This window comes from Lepidochelys kempii, chromosome 15 (assembly GCF_965140265.1).
Source record: "Lepidochelys kempii isolate rLepKem1 chromosome 15, rLepKem1.hap2, whole genome shotgun sequence".
Classification (NCBI taxonomy): domain Eukaryota; kingdom Metazoa; phylum Chordata; order Testudines; family Cheloniidae; genus Lepidochelys; species Lepidochelys kempii.
The window spans coordinates 14,266,733-14,280,268 of NC_133270.1; the positions used below are offsets into that span (position 1 = coordinate 14,266,733).

Below are 13,536 nucleotides of genomic sequence, written 5' to 3' on the forward strand. Positions count from 1 at the left end.
GGAGGTGGGAGGAGGCATAAGCCCCTGTTAGATTGAAAGGTGCTAACGGATGAGTCTTTGATCCAAAGACTATCCCAGGCCCATGTAAAGTTAATGGATGTTCCAAGCACCCTTACAGACTCAAATGAGGGGGGCAATTAAGCCTGTTTACGTAGAAGAGACACCTACAAAAAATGGAGAGACCACCCAAGGCACATGGCAGGATGGTGCTAAACTGTGTGGGCTGAGGGGTTTCCCTGGTTGCAACCGCAGAGAATAGAATATTGGTTTTGCTGCCTGTGTATGGTAGAGGCAGGAAGCCAGCAGGAAGTCTGGAGAAGCAATTCTGAGCCGGAGCCTGGGCTGTCTGTTTCTACTGGGTTCAGGGGAAAGGACTTTGGGCACATTTTTTGTCACTAAACAAGATCATGGCCAAGAATAAACCTGACTCACATACTGATTTTGTCTCCTAATGGAAACATCCCCTGCAAGACCTCGAACACTGACGATCAGCTAGAGCCAAATGGGGCAACCCCCCTCGGCAGGATGCTATGGAGACGCACAAAGTATCAAATGGAAACAAACAAAAAGCCAGCTGATTCCGACCAGAGATGTAAGAACCCTAGATTTATTACAATTGCATTTTGACATCATTTAAACATTTCTTCTCATTCAATAGAAAGCACTGTGTGTGTCATATCATCTGTCACTCCAAGTATAGCGCAGTTGGCAAAACCAAAGGGATCACATTTGTAAATATGCCGTTACTGGATGTAAGGATCCAGTCCTGCAACGCCAGTGCTCAACTTTAAGCATGTGAGGAATGGGAGAGTTAATGGGAGGTCTCATGTGCTTAAAGTTAAGTGAAAGTCTTGGCAGAATCCAGGTCTTAGTTATTATTTTTTAAACTAGCAATGAACATTCCTTCTCCTTTGGTCCCTCACTATTGGCTCTTAAGCAAAGTAGACGGTCATGGGATAAGAGAGAAGGTCCTCTCATGGATCAGTAACCGATTAAAGGGACGGAAACAAAGGGTAGGAATAAAGTCAGTTTTCACAGTGGAGAGAGGTAAATAGCAGGGTCCCCCCAAGAATCTGTGCCGGGACCAGTGCTGTTCAACATACTCATAAATGATCTGGAAAAAGAGGTAGATAGCGAAGTGGCAAAGTTTGCAGACGATACAAAAATATTCAAGACAGTTAAGCGCAAAGCAGACGGTGACGCGTTACAAAGGGATCTCGCAAAACCAAGTGACAGGGCAACAAAATGGCAGATGGCATTCAATGTTGATAACTGCAAAGTAATGCACATTGGAAAACATAATACCAACTATACATACAAAACAATGGGGTGTAAATTAGCTGTTGCCACTCAAGCAAGAGATCTTGTAGTCATCGTGGATAGTTCTCTGAACATATCTGTTCAATGTGCAGCGGCAGCCAAAAAAAGCGAACAGAATGTTAAGAATCATTAGGAAAGGGATAGATGATAACACAGAAAATATCATAATGCCACTTGATAAATCTGTGGTATGCTCATACCTGGAATACTGTATGCAGACCTGGTCACCCCATCTCCAAATTGATTTATTAGAATTGGAAAAGGTACAGAGAATGGTAACAGAAATAATCAGGGGGATGGAACAGCTTCCATATGAGGAGGTATAAAAAGACTGGAACTGTTCAGCTTAGAATAGAGTCCGCTAAGGGGAGATGTGATCAAGGTCTATAAAATCGTGAGGGATGCGGAGAAAGTGAAGAAGAAATTGTTATTTACCCCTTCACAACACAAGAACCAGGGGTCACCCAATCCAATTAATAGGCAGCAGGTTTAAAACAGACCAAAGGAAGTACTTCTTCAGACAACGCACAGTCAACCTGTGGAATTCATTGCCAGGGGGCGTTGTGAAGGCCAAAAGGATCACTGGGCTCAAAAAAGAATTTGAGACATTCACAGAGAATAGGTCCATCAGTGGTTATAAGCCAAGATGATCAAGGATGCAACCCCCCTGCTCTGAGTGTCCCTGAGGCTCTGACTACCAGAGCTTGGGACTGGACGACAGGGGATGGATCACTCGAGACTTGCCTATTCTGTTCATTCCCTCTGAGGCATCTGGCATTGGCCACTGTCAGAAGACAGGATACTGGACCTTTGGTCTGGCCCAGTATGGCCATTCTTATGTACCCCCTGCCAATCTGCTTTCATTTCATTCATCATTTTCAGTCCTGTGGCTAGAAAATGATCACAGTGTGGAAGCACTAATTTGAAGAAATCATAAAATAATCACAAACCATTCATGACAAAGAAGGGAGGGAGTCGGGAGAGGGGCTTTTAGGAGGGGCCTGAGAAGTGGACAATCTGGAAAGCCAAGAGCAGAGGAAGGAGCAGGAGGCTGACACTGGGCATGGTACTGAGGCTGATCGTGGCATCTTTGGACGCGTAGACTTTTCGGTTCTTGAGAGGCTGTGGCGGTCGAAAGTTGTTGGTCATTTTCATCAGAGACGCGCCAGTGGCCGGGAAGTGAACTGTGTTGACAAATGCGTTCAGCTGCAGATATGAGAGACACAAGAGAGATTTCAAGCCATTTCATTATGTTCAGCCAAAATACTTTTCAGGCCCCTGATTCAGCAAAGTTTTTAAGCACATGCTCATCTTTAAATGCACATTTAAGGACTTTCTTGAACGCGGATGGACTTAAACACCTGGTTCAGGTTAAGCACGTGCTTTGCTAAATTGGGGCCTAGGCAGACATCAAAATCCATCCCAGTGCTTCCCTGTGACTCAGGGTTGCTCATTCTTGGACAAGGCTCCTGATACTTGGCATTTTTCTTAAAGACCCAGCTCCTGGAGTCAAGTGATCCCATGAGAATCTTGCTTCAGGTAAAAAAAAAAAAAAAAAAAAAGCTTAATCTAGTTCTCACAGCTGTGGAGAAACCCTTGAAAACAGGACTCGAGTTCACCCAGCAGCTTGGAAACCAGCAGGCCAACACCATGAACCCCAGATTATTGTTTTTGGAAAATCTCCTTATATTTGAGGCCCAACGGATGGCTTTGGAACGCACTTGGCTGGCCAGGCTGTGCCTGCCTCAGGGAAGCTGGGTTTGCAGAGCAGCACTGAGCTAGGAGAGGAGGACTTTCCACCAGTCTGCCTGTTCCTCTTGGAATCAGGAAAAGGAACCAGCAGGTAATCTGGGGCACCGCTGCCCATACAGCCTTTGCCCAGCGTTCCTGAGAGGGAATGTGCCAGGCAGCAGGGCAGTGTACCCGGAGCACAGCTGGCTGAACTATTTGATCTGAACAACCTTTGTGGCAAATGTAGCTCACTTCTGGGAATTTCTGGCTACCCGATCCCCAGTTTATTCAGCAGGGTTTTGGTGGGGAGGTTGCAAGGATGTTTCTGGAAAGACTGGGGGTGGAGAGCAGCTTTTCTGTTCCTTTGATTTACTGTCTGGCTTCGTTAATTTGTTCCTGGTTGCTGATTGCCGCTGGCAGGCAATGTGCGCTACCCATGTATGATTTTTTAATGTTGCCTAGTGGTCATGATTGATTAAGTTGCTAGAAAACGAGTTAGTTGTCAGGGCCCCTAGAGCTTCTTGTGCAAGTGATTTATTATTGTTTCAACCTAAAGAAATAAAACGAAAAGTGGCTACATAAGTCACATCATTGTTGCTGCAGCCATCCAGTTAAGGAGAAGAAACGACTGTATTCACTTTCCAGCACAAACCAGTGAAAATGACATGGGACCTTCAGAGCTTGAAGCATGAGCTAAACAACTGTGAGCTGTGACAGGCTGCCATCTTCTGGGGACACAACACGCACACTGACAATTTGGTACTCTGGCAACTGCCCGATACTCACTGAAGAACAAATAATATTACGCTACTAATCACAGCAGGAGGAACTTCGTGCTCTTATTTTCAAAGATAATCAGCGTACGTATGGGAGGCGGGGTTTGACTCCCCACGGGTTGCCCAGCCCTGACACACAGAATGGTGCAGAGTACCGTCCCCAGGAGGTGATGCACCAGGTCGGAATTGCAAAGCCCGTATTGCTTGGATGCTATTTCCCTTGGGAGCACATGTACTTGAAATTGTTATTTGTGCCCATCTGCAATGGGTTTCAAGTCCAGCACCTGCAGCAGATGGTCCTGTGTGGTATTTCAGTGGGCACGGATGGTAAGAGGAGACAACCTGAGCAGGATCTCTGCTCCCTGAACTGCTGACCAGGAGCTGGGAATGGGAAGGAACTCGGCATACTGAAGACCCTCTGCTGGATTCACCAGAGAGCTGTGACGCACTTTTACCTGAGACTGGCTGATAAGAATGGGCTCCTCAAACAGTGTCCAGACGACAACCTCTGCGCAGTCCGGGGTGGTCAGGGAGCCCTGATAGCGGTAGTACTTGGACAGATTGGCCATGCTGGGAAGAAGGTTGTTCAAGCAAAATGTGGATGCTAAATCCACAGAATCCCCTTGAGAGAGAGAGAGAGAGAAAAACCATCAACATTAAAGCCCATCTGGGGGATGAACGACTTGAAAGAGCTGACACTTCTAAAGCTACAGTGGGCACCATTCAACCCTGCCTCCCCCCTTGCATCCTTTGCCACCACAGATGCTGCTAGACCACCAGGTGCAACGGCAGCATCTTGGCTCCGCCTGGCAGACCCTGTGGAGGCTGCCCTCACTGCTCCTCCACAAGTCAGTCAACAGGTAACAGTGTGAGCATGTGGCAGGAGGGCATCAGGCATGGCTGACATGCTTTGCTCCTCCCCTAGCACAGAATGAGAACCCAACACGGCATCAGCAGGTCATTGGCTCAGACAGCCCCAAACTGGCCCTGGGTTCCAGACTTTCCACACCATGCATGGGCCCCAGGAAGCCCAGTGCCACTGATTTTCAAAAGGAGCTGGGAATTAGACAATGGGCAGGCCATGTAGTTGGATGGCAGTAACATACCTGTGCCCACATTGTGTTAACCCACCAAGAACTACCCAGTTACACTGGGGCATGGAAATGAGTCAAAGGTCCTTGAAATCAGTGACTGGTGCCCCTGCATATCCCCTTCCCTCCTGCTTCTGGGTTCCTCTTATCCTCTATTCTGCCTGCCCTGGAGTGGAGATGACAGAGGAGCAGGAGGACTCACCTTGACGGGAAATGTTCTTCAGGCCAGCTACAATCGTGTTGTAATTGGAGTTATCAGCATCCGACACCTGCCAAGCATTACAGAGGGAGAATGAACGACCAGCCAAGGGCAGATCTCGAGGATTCTATTTACAAGGTGAGTCCAAATGGTTCCAGACAAAAACTGGGTACCTGGGAACCCAAGTGCGTTTGCAGCTCTTGTGGAGAGCAATGGGTGTCTGGACACCTATGCTTGTGCTGTGCTTCTCCACCTTGGACTACGATGGAGATTTTTATTCTACAGCACCTGCTAATCTCAAAGGATCCAAAGTGCTTACAAACTAACGTGTGAACTATACAGTTGGCTCACGTCCACCTTCACTGAAACTCAGCCACCTGCGAGGTGTGCGCAATCATTGCTCATCAACACGCAGCGACTCTATCCAGCAGTGAATAATAGCATCTTGCAGACGCTGCAGGAGTTCAAAGAAGGCTGATGTCAATACCGAGGGTGAATTGGGCCATGGCACTGGAGTTAACACCCACCTCTTATGAAACATGCCGTGGGATCTTTAGTGACATTTCCCACATGAGAATCATAGAATATCAGCGTTGGCAATGACCTCAGAAGTTATCTAGTCCAACCCTCCTGCTCAAAGCAGGGCCAATCCCCAACTAAACCATCCCAGCCAGGGCTTTGTCAAGCCTGAATTTAAAAATCTCAAAGGAAGGAGATTCACCACCTCGCTATGTAACGCATTCCAGTGAGGATGCTTTAAAACTTCCTTTACATGCCTATTGTAGATTTCACTACTGCTCCCTAAGCCGTGCCCACAGTGAGCTGCTATTCTGCCAGGGGAAGCAATACAATAGAAAGCTGGGATGTCAACTTCAGTTATTAAATGGTAGTTGAATGCTGTCTGCTCAAGCTGTCAGTCAAAACTGCCCTTTCTCTGCCCTGATCAACAGCGGACTGTGGGGGGTATTTTTAAATCTCCAAGATTCGGTATGTTTTTCAGTGACAGCTTAATGGGGGAACACTCCTGCAACCATGCATTGCAGACAAAACTGCAGACAAAGGCTATGATGGGATAAGGATCTTATTCTGATCACAACACAAAACCAATCTCAGGTTGCTAGGTCGTAAGCTCCTCTGCAGGGCGGGCGAGGTCACTGTACCAGACAACATCCTGATCACTATCCTATCCCAGCAAACAGCAAAGTAGGTGACTAGGGAGGCCCCCAGCAGACATGAAGCTCCCACCCCGGCATGCTGTCAGGATAGCTGGTGGGTTAAGCATCTTTGTGAGACGTGATGCTGGTTTTCATCTCACCGGTACACAACAGGGTCACAGCTACCAGCAGAGAGGCAGAGAGAGAGAGAGAGAGAGCAGTAGGGGACCAAAACACTTCTCTTCCTATGCACCTGCTGTACAGCCAAATGTCATGGGCTCAAAACAAAGCCAACAAGGCTGAGAGAAAGGGTGATCTCCTGGTTATAGCACAGGACTGCAAGTCAACAGACGTGGGTTCTATTTCTATATTGCTAACTCTGATTCACAAGGTGACCTTGGGCAAATCACATCGCTGATCAGGGCCTCAGTTTCCCTGCCTATAAACTATGAATAATAATCCCCTTCATCACTAGTGTTTCAAAGCACTTTGAGGTCTGTGGACAGAGAGCACTATAGAAACACAAGGTTTATTATTATTAAAAAGACTTTTTATCCATACTTTGCGTTCTCCCCTTGGAGAGAACAGAAGCAGCTTTCTAAGTGCAGTCACTGTACGTAAATATTTGCACTCCTTTCCTCTTCCCTTATCTCTCACACACACACACTCCTAGCTCCAGATGAATGGCTCTGCACTGACATAAACCACACAGGTTCGCTGCCACGTCAGCTAATTGAAGTTTTCCCAGAACCCTTAAGCTATTGCGTGTGACTTTCTTTCATAAGCGGCATAATGGGCAGTCAGGAAAGCTATTTTCAATGGTGTTTACAGGTGTCTGGAACCCCAGCTGCTAACACCATTGTCAGGAGGGGGATATCATATAACTGATTCACACAAGTCTGATTCAGCTCTCACCATTCCCCTGTACTTTGGAGAGCTGGTTCCAATGTGACCCGGACTCCAACCACCCTGGCTTTGCACAGTTCATATCCAGGGGAGCAGGGGAAGAGAGCACTGCCCCAGCTGCAGCAATGGTCTCGCAAACCTATAACCTCCCAGCTGACCTCCCACTACCTATCTGCTTAACTTTAATTTTTAGTCTTTCAATAGTATTCTTTAAGGTTTATAAAATCTTTTGGACAGAGAGAGCAATCCGACTGGCTGATGATCTCTGTTATGGCACACGTGGCAACGTAGAAGGTTTTGTCTTCTGTGCACTGCACCTTTATATTTCTAGACATCTGCTGGGCTCCATTCAGCTGCACAAGAGACACCCACACCGTGCTGTCTCCTGGAGACTTTAGTTTTGTTCTTTCTTGTTTTATTGCTGCTTCTTAATAAAAAAATCAGAAGTAATTTAGACTATAAGTGTGTTGATACTCGGTGTATGGAAAACAACTTATGTAATTAATGGACCAAAACCTGCAGTGATCAGAACTCAGATACAGTAATGCTCCTGCAGGGTTCAAGTGCTTTATTGAGCCTGGAACATTACTTGCAACCCAGAAAAGGCTAAGTGTGTGTGCTCAAGCCTATTCTTTCTGGAAGGAAATGATCAATAGGGTCCATCTAACCCCACAGCCCCATCTGATCCCTCTTTATGCATTCTAAGTCATTTTTCACTCTTGGGCACATCAAACTGCAGCAAAAAGCACATGGTTCATAGGAGCTGCAATGACAGCCAGAAGGTGAATGTTGTCAGACATGTGACTTTCTGCACTCTAAGTGGCCTGGCGCTGGAATGAGCAATGGGGGAGCTCTCGGGATGGAACAGCCTTTGAACTAAATGAGAACTTAGCTACATTCTAGGCAGCTCCCGACAGCAGCACAGCGTTGGTGGGAGAGCTGGGTGAATCAGGCTGTGATAAAATACACATTTGTCCATTTGCTTTACAAAAACAGGGAACCCCTGTGACTGCCTCAAGATGCCACATTTGGTTTAGCTGCAGTGCAATTCAGTAGTGATTTCTACTCTGTCCAGAGGGCTCGTGTTCTTGGGTTATTCTTCCGTTGGGGTGAATTTAAAACCTTTCCCTGCTGCATTCCATTGGATGCACTGGGCACAGAGGGCTGTATTTTCCCCTGTCCCCCGGCACTCGATGCACCAGTTACATGGTGGATTAAAATCTCAAATCAGAGATTAAACCAGTAGTTACCGCTAGGGTACAGTAAACACAGTGACTTTGAAGCAAGCCACAGACGTGTTTCTCGGGCCTTGCAGGCACACAGCCTGTGACCTGAGGATTTGCAGCACCCCTGAGCTGTGGCAACCAGACCCCAGGGCACTGTGGGAGTGTTTCCATCAGCTTTGGAGGCAAAGTGCCATTTCTGGTCCTGGTTAAAGGGGCTGACTTGGCAGGGTCAAGGGTCTTTAGACCCAGAGCAGGTACTCTCCGGGCAATGCCCCACCTGCATGCCCCAGCCTGCGAGTCTCTCTCTAGACTGATGCCAATGATACAAGCTGGTGATGTGGCTGCTCAGCACAGCACAGGATGGGATCTCCAGCAATGGAGGGTTTGTTTATTAAAGGGCTTAGAATGCAGGCTACTCTCTGCCACTTCCTCAGGGTAACTCGGAGGAACCTGGCAGTGAACGTGCAAGCCGGAGGCAGGGCGTTTTTGACGTACCTTGTACAAGAAGCCCAAGACAGCCAGCCCATTTGGATGCCCTTTGGCCTCGCTGAAGGTTTTGTACTTGGTGTTCATGTGAACAACGTGCAGCTAAAGAGGAAGACACACAGAAGGAGGGTGAGACCTGTTCCAAGCCATTGTGGTATTTTACCCCATCAGTCACAGGGACAGCAAACGGACGGTCAGCTCTCCCCTTCCAGCGCCCTTTGTAGCCAACAGCGCACACAGCTCCTTAACGCTGTGGGCATCCACATCCCTGACACTAGGGGCCCTTCACACCACTCTGGAAGTGCAAGAGGGCCTTAGCATAGGTATCAATGACAGTCACACTCACTCTGAGGCCTCTTTACGCTGCCAGAGTGCCATAAAGGGCTCTCCGTGCAAAGCAGAATCAGGCCCTCGGTGTTTTACGGCTGCATTAAAATGTCATTCCCTCCAAGAACAGGAGGGTACTGGAGCAGTTGCGCTCAGGTATTCCCTGGCTACCTACTCTCCCTGGGCATGCACTCTGCAGAGACACACCCGTGTTCATTCATGCACCCCGTTGTACATAGCCTCATAATCACCAATTAATATACGGCTCCTAGAATAGGCACAAACTCCGGGGCTGGAGCTACAGACGCCAACTTTCCAGTGTGCTGGTTTAGCTGACTGCTCAACCCCTGGCTCTGCCACAGGCCCTGCCCCCACTCCACCCCTTTCCGCCCCCTCCCCTGAGCCTGTCGTGCCCTCACTCCTCCCCCCCCCCCCCCCCCGCAAACCCGAGCCTCCTGCACGCTGATTAGGAGGTGCAGGGAGTGAGGGGGAGGTGCTGATCGGCGGGGCTGCTGGTGGGTGGGAGGCGCTGGGAGCAGGACTGGGGAGCTAATGGGGGGCTGCTGACATATTACTGTGGCTCTTTGGCAATGCACATGGGCAAATTCTGGCTCCGTCTCAGGCTGGGGTTGGCCACCCCTGTGCTAATGGCTCATTAATGACCAGGAAACAGGTCCATTCCAGTATCCTAAAGCCCTTAGCAGTTTGCCCAGTCAGACAGTTTGAAGGGAGGGATATTTATCACCTTATAGCTCCAAACAGGATGGGCATCTTGAGTCAAGTGGGAAGGATGGGGAGGAAACACTCGCCCCTCATGAAAAGGTCGCCATTTTTAAATGAACCATACTGAATGTATTCTGAGCGTGCGTCCCAGCAATCTCTGTAGCTGCAGGATCCCATGCCCCACTCATGGGACAGACTCTGGTGTGGAGCAGCTTAGCCTCATGGGAGTTGTCGTACAGGTGCCTCAGGTGCCGGTTTTCCTCTATGGGCTGGGCTCCTCACCCGAACTACGTCTCCCATGACGTGCCGCGGCCTGGCGCATGGCCTCCCTTCACTCAGAGGGGAGACCGTGCTGCATCGCAGAAGGTGTCGTCCGACAAGGGAACCAGGCCTATAAAAGTGAATGGGTGCATGAGGGCACCTGAACGGCAACTCCCATGAGGCACTGTGGCGGCATTTCAGAAAAGAAATATTTTGGTTTACGATTATTCACTGAAACTTTGAAATTGTCCGCGGAAAGCTTCAATGAAAATGAATATTCATTCGTTTTTTCATTGGAATTTTCCAGGGGGACGGGGGAGGATATTTTCCAACCAGCTCTGCCAAACACAAAATCCAGAGAGATGTGGGTTCACCTGGGGTTTGCTGAACCTAAGATATACACATTTAGCTGGGATCTTTTGCGGTTTGAGTGCACAGTCTTAATCATGATCTTTGTCAGCAACAGGGGTGGAGTTCTCAGCAATATGCTGCTGTGAACACTACCGCTACTATGAACTACAACTCCCATGAGGCATGACCACCTCTCCCCACTTACCTCCATGGGGAATTGGTCTCCATCAATGGTATGCTCTGAGCCGTTCCCCTTGAGGGTCCCCCAATGGAAGTGGAACTGCAGGGCTCGGTACTTCTCAAGAAGAATCCCAATGGTGATATTGATATGTTCGCTCACAGACTCGCCTTCCAGTCTCATCATCGCTGTAAATGGGCCAGAGCGAAGTTACAGAGGGAAAACACATGGCTGCAATCCCACCAGCCTCACCCAGGACATCGGTGACCTCTCATGTACACAAAGCAGATGGGGTAGAGGTGGCTGGGAGCGTGGGAGTGAATACATGTGAATGGAGGAGCACATAAAAGAGTCCAATCAGCCAGCTCACACCTCTATAATTTCCATGCAGCTGGGCAAACCTCAAGGCCATTCTTCTCGGGCACAATGCATTCTCAGGTTAATAACAGAGCCAGATGCAAGACTGTGAGCTTCTCTGGGCAGGGATCATGTTCTGTGTTTGTCCAACACCTAGCACGCACCATGGGGTCCTGGGCCATGACAGGGCTCCCAGCTGCTACCACAGTAGAAATAATAAATACATCATACTGAAGGGAATCCTGCAACGAGTCAAGCTCACTGATCCAGCCCTGGGCAGTGCAGCTCCCTGCGGAAAAGAGAGTTTGAGGGGCCAAGGAAGGAGGGAGAGAGGGAGTCTGGCACAAATACCCACCCGTGTGCCCGTTATTCATGAGCTTCCACTTGCCCGGCGGGGCCTGGTCGTAGCCCTCAAAGAGGATGTCTCCTAGGTTCCTGTCCCTCTGCACTTTGCGCCTGTCAATGTTAATGGGCGACTGGTTATCTCCCCCGCAGCCTTTTGCCAGATCCTTCCAGTACCTGGGGCCTGGAGAGAGAGGGAGAGAGAGAGAGAGGGAAGGGGGGAGAGGGAAGGGGGTAAAACATGGGCCACATGGGGGCAAGCTACCACAGAGTGAAGGGTCCTGGTGTCATCATGTGAGGACGCCAGCAAGAGGAGGCTTCCTGGGGCGCATGTTAAAATGGAGCTGGGTTTGCCAAGGGCTCCTGGCTTTCCTGCTTTAACCGAGCGAGTGCTGGTAAATGCAGCCCGTCCGCCCGCGAGCTCTTTCTGGCCGCAAAGGACACAGCACCCGCCAGCGCTTTCATTAGCCTCTCCCTCCATGCACCCCCCCCATGAGAGACGGCCGCTCACTTAGCCGACCTTCGTGAATATTAATGAGCCGGGTCTTAGTCAAGCCTCATTCATAATTCAGCAGGATTTCCTCGCTGGGCCAGGGCCTATATTTAGCCTGACAGGCGGCCCCTGCTCTCTGAGCTAGTAGTTACAGTCCCTGAAGAGCAGATTCTGCTTCCCCGAGTAGCTTCCTCACTGGGTTTGGTTTCTTCTTCCCCCCGCTCCTCCCACGTCTCCCCTGCAGAGGTTCTCCGCGCCCAGCCGCGCCCATCTCAGCCCCACCCCTTCGCCCTGCTTTGGCCGTCGTTCCCCGCCACACACAGCTCCCTCGGACACGGAGGCCTCCCCGCCCTGGCTGGTTGGGGCTGTTCTCTTGGATCTATGCACTAGCAGCCATTTGGATGCTCCACAGCCACCACGATGGTCACCTGTAAGCCTGAGGCCTTCACGCCAAGGCAGCCGCAAGCCTTTGTCCCTGCTTCACTCCCCTGATAAGCCATCAAGATGGAGCCGAAGCCGCCCCATGAGGCCACGAACACAAAAGCGTCATTGGGCTACCGCAGTCACCACGATGGAACGTGGAGACAAAAGGGGACAGGTGCCCAGTGATCGAAGAACCATCACACCACCACCGGTGAGCCCAATGGCAGCACATGGCTGGCTCTGCTGTCTACAGCTGTAGGCTGCCAGGGAGCTGGGATCGTTTCAGTGGAAACCATGGTGAGTAACATTAATCTGCGAGGTGCGTAACCTTGTAACGAGGAAGGAAGCCAGACAGTCTCCCTGATCGGTAATGTTTTGGCTGCTGAAATCCAGCCACTCCACTTTATAATGAGCGGCACAATAGAACATCTGCTTTATTGCAGCGGCCCAGAGTCTGGGAGGAGAAGATGCCACAATTAAAGCAGAACACTAAGCCAACACATCAGCAGTCCCCTCACTCGCCACGTCAGCTGGAGCCCAGGAATGAGGTCACTGAGATTTGGCTGTCTCTGAACCGCATGGGGAGTCAGGGCCTTACTCCTGTCACTGGACAGTCAGGAAGGCACTTGGACACCCATGGAGCAAAGCGGCTGGGTCCTTCCCTTTTGCTCCACACGTGATCAGCATCAGGCACTGAAACAGCATTCCAGAGGGAGTGGTGCTCTTAGCCCCATTTTACAGATGGGAAACAGAGGCAGAAAGCCACTAAGTGACTTTCCCAAAGGCCCACAAGAAATCTGCGGCAGATCAGGGAATTGAACCATGGTCTCCCAAATCCGAAGCTGGTGCCCAAACCACTGGGCCATATTACTGCTCACGCATAGAAGGACTGTGAGGAGCAGGCCAATTTGTATCAGTACAGATGTGTTTCATTGATACGACCAAGAGGGATAGGATGGAGGTCTATAAAATCATGAATGGTGAGGAGAAAGTGAATAGGGAAGTGTTCTGTACCCCTTCACGTAACACAAGAACCAGGGGTCACGCAATGAAATTAATAAGCAGCAGATTTAAAACAAACCAAAGGAAGTACTGTACTTCTTCACACAATGCACAGTCAACCTGTGGAACTCATTGCACAGGATGTTGTGAAGGCCAAAAGGATAACTGGACTCAAAAAAGAAGTAGAGAA

The 13,536-nt window shown here is 49.6% G+C and overlaps 1 protein-coding gene across 1 annotated transcript in view; it reads right to left on the bottom strand.

Annotated features, from left to right (window-relative positions):
- Window positions 1-591: 591 nt before the first annotated feature.
- Window positions 592-13,536, bottom strand: part of LOC140898668 (carbonic anhydrase 15-like) — a 28,463-nt gene continuing 15,518 nt past the window's right edge. Inside the window, exons 3-8 of the mRNA XM_073312830.1 lie at window positions 11,442-11,612; window positions 10,757-10,917; window positions 8,899-8,991; window positions 5,121-5,187; window positions 4,283-4,449; window positions 592-2,526 (exon numbers count right to left, since the gene is read on the bottom strand). Of these exons, the coding sequence (XP_073168931.1) occupies window positions 2,311-2,526; window positions 4,283-4,449; window positions 5,121-5,187; window positions 8,899-8,991; window positions 10,757-10,917; window positions 11,442-11,612 (875 nt within the window). The 3' untranslated portion in view covers window positions 592-2,310. The remainder of the gene's footprint in view (window positions 2,527-4,282; window positions 4,450-5,120; window positions 5,188-8,898; window positions 8,992-10,756; window positions 10,918-11,441; window positions 11,613-13,536) is intronic.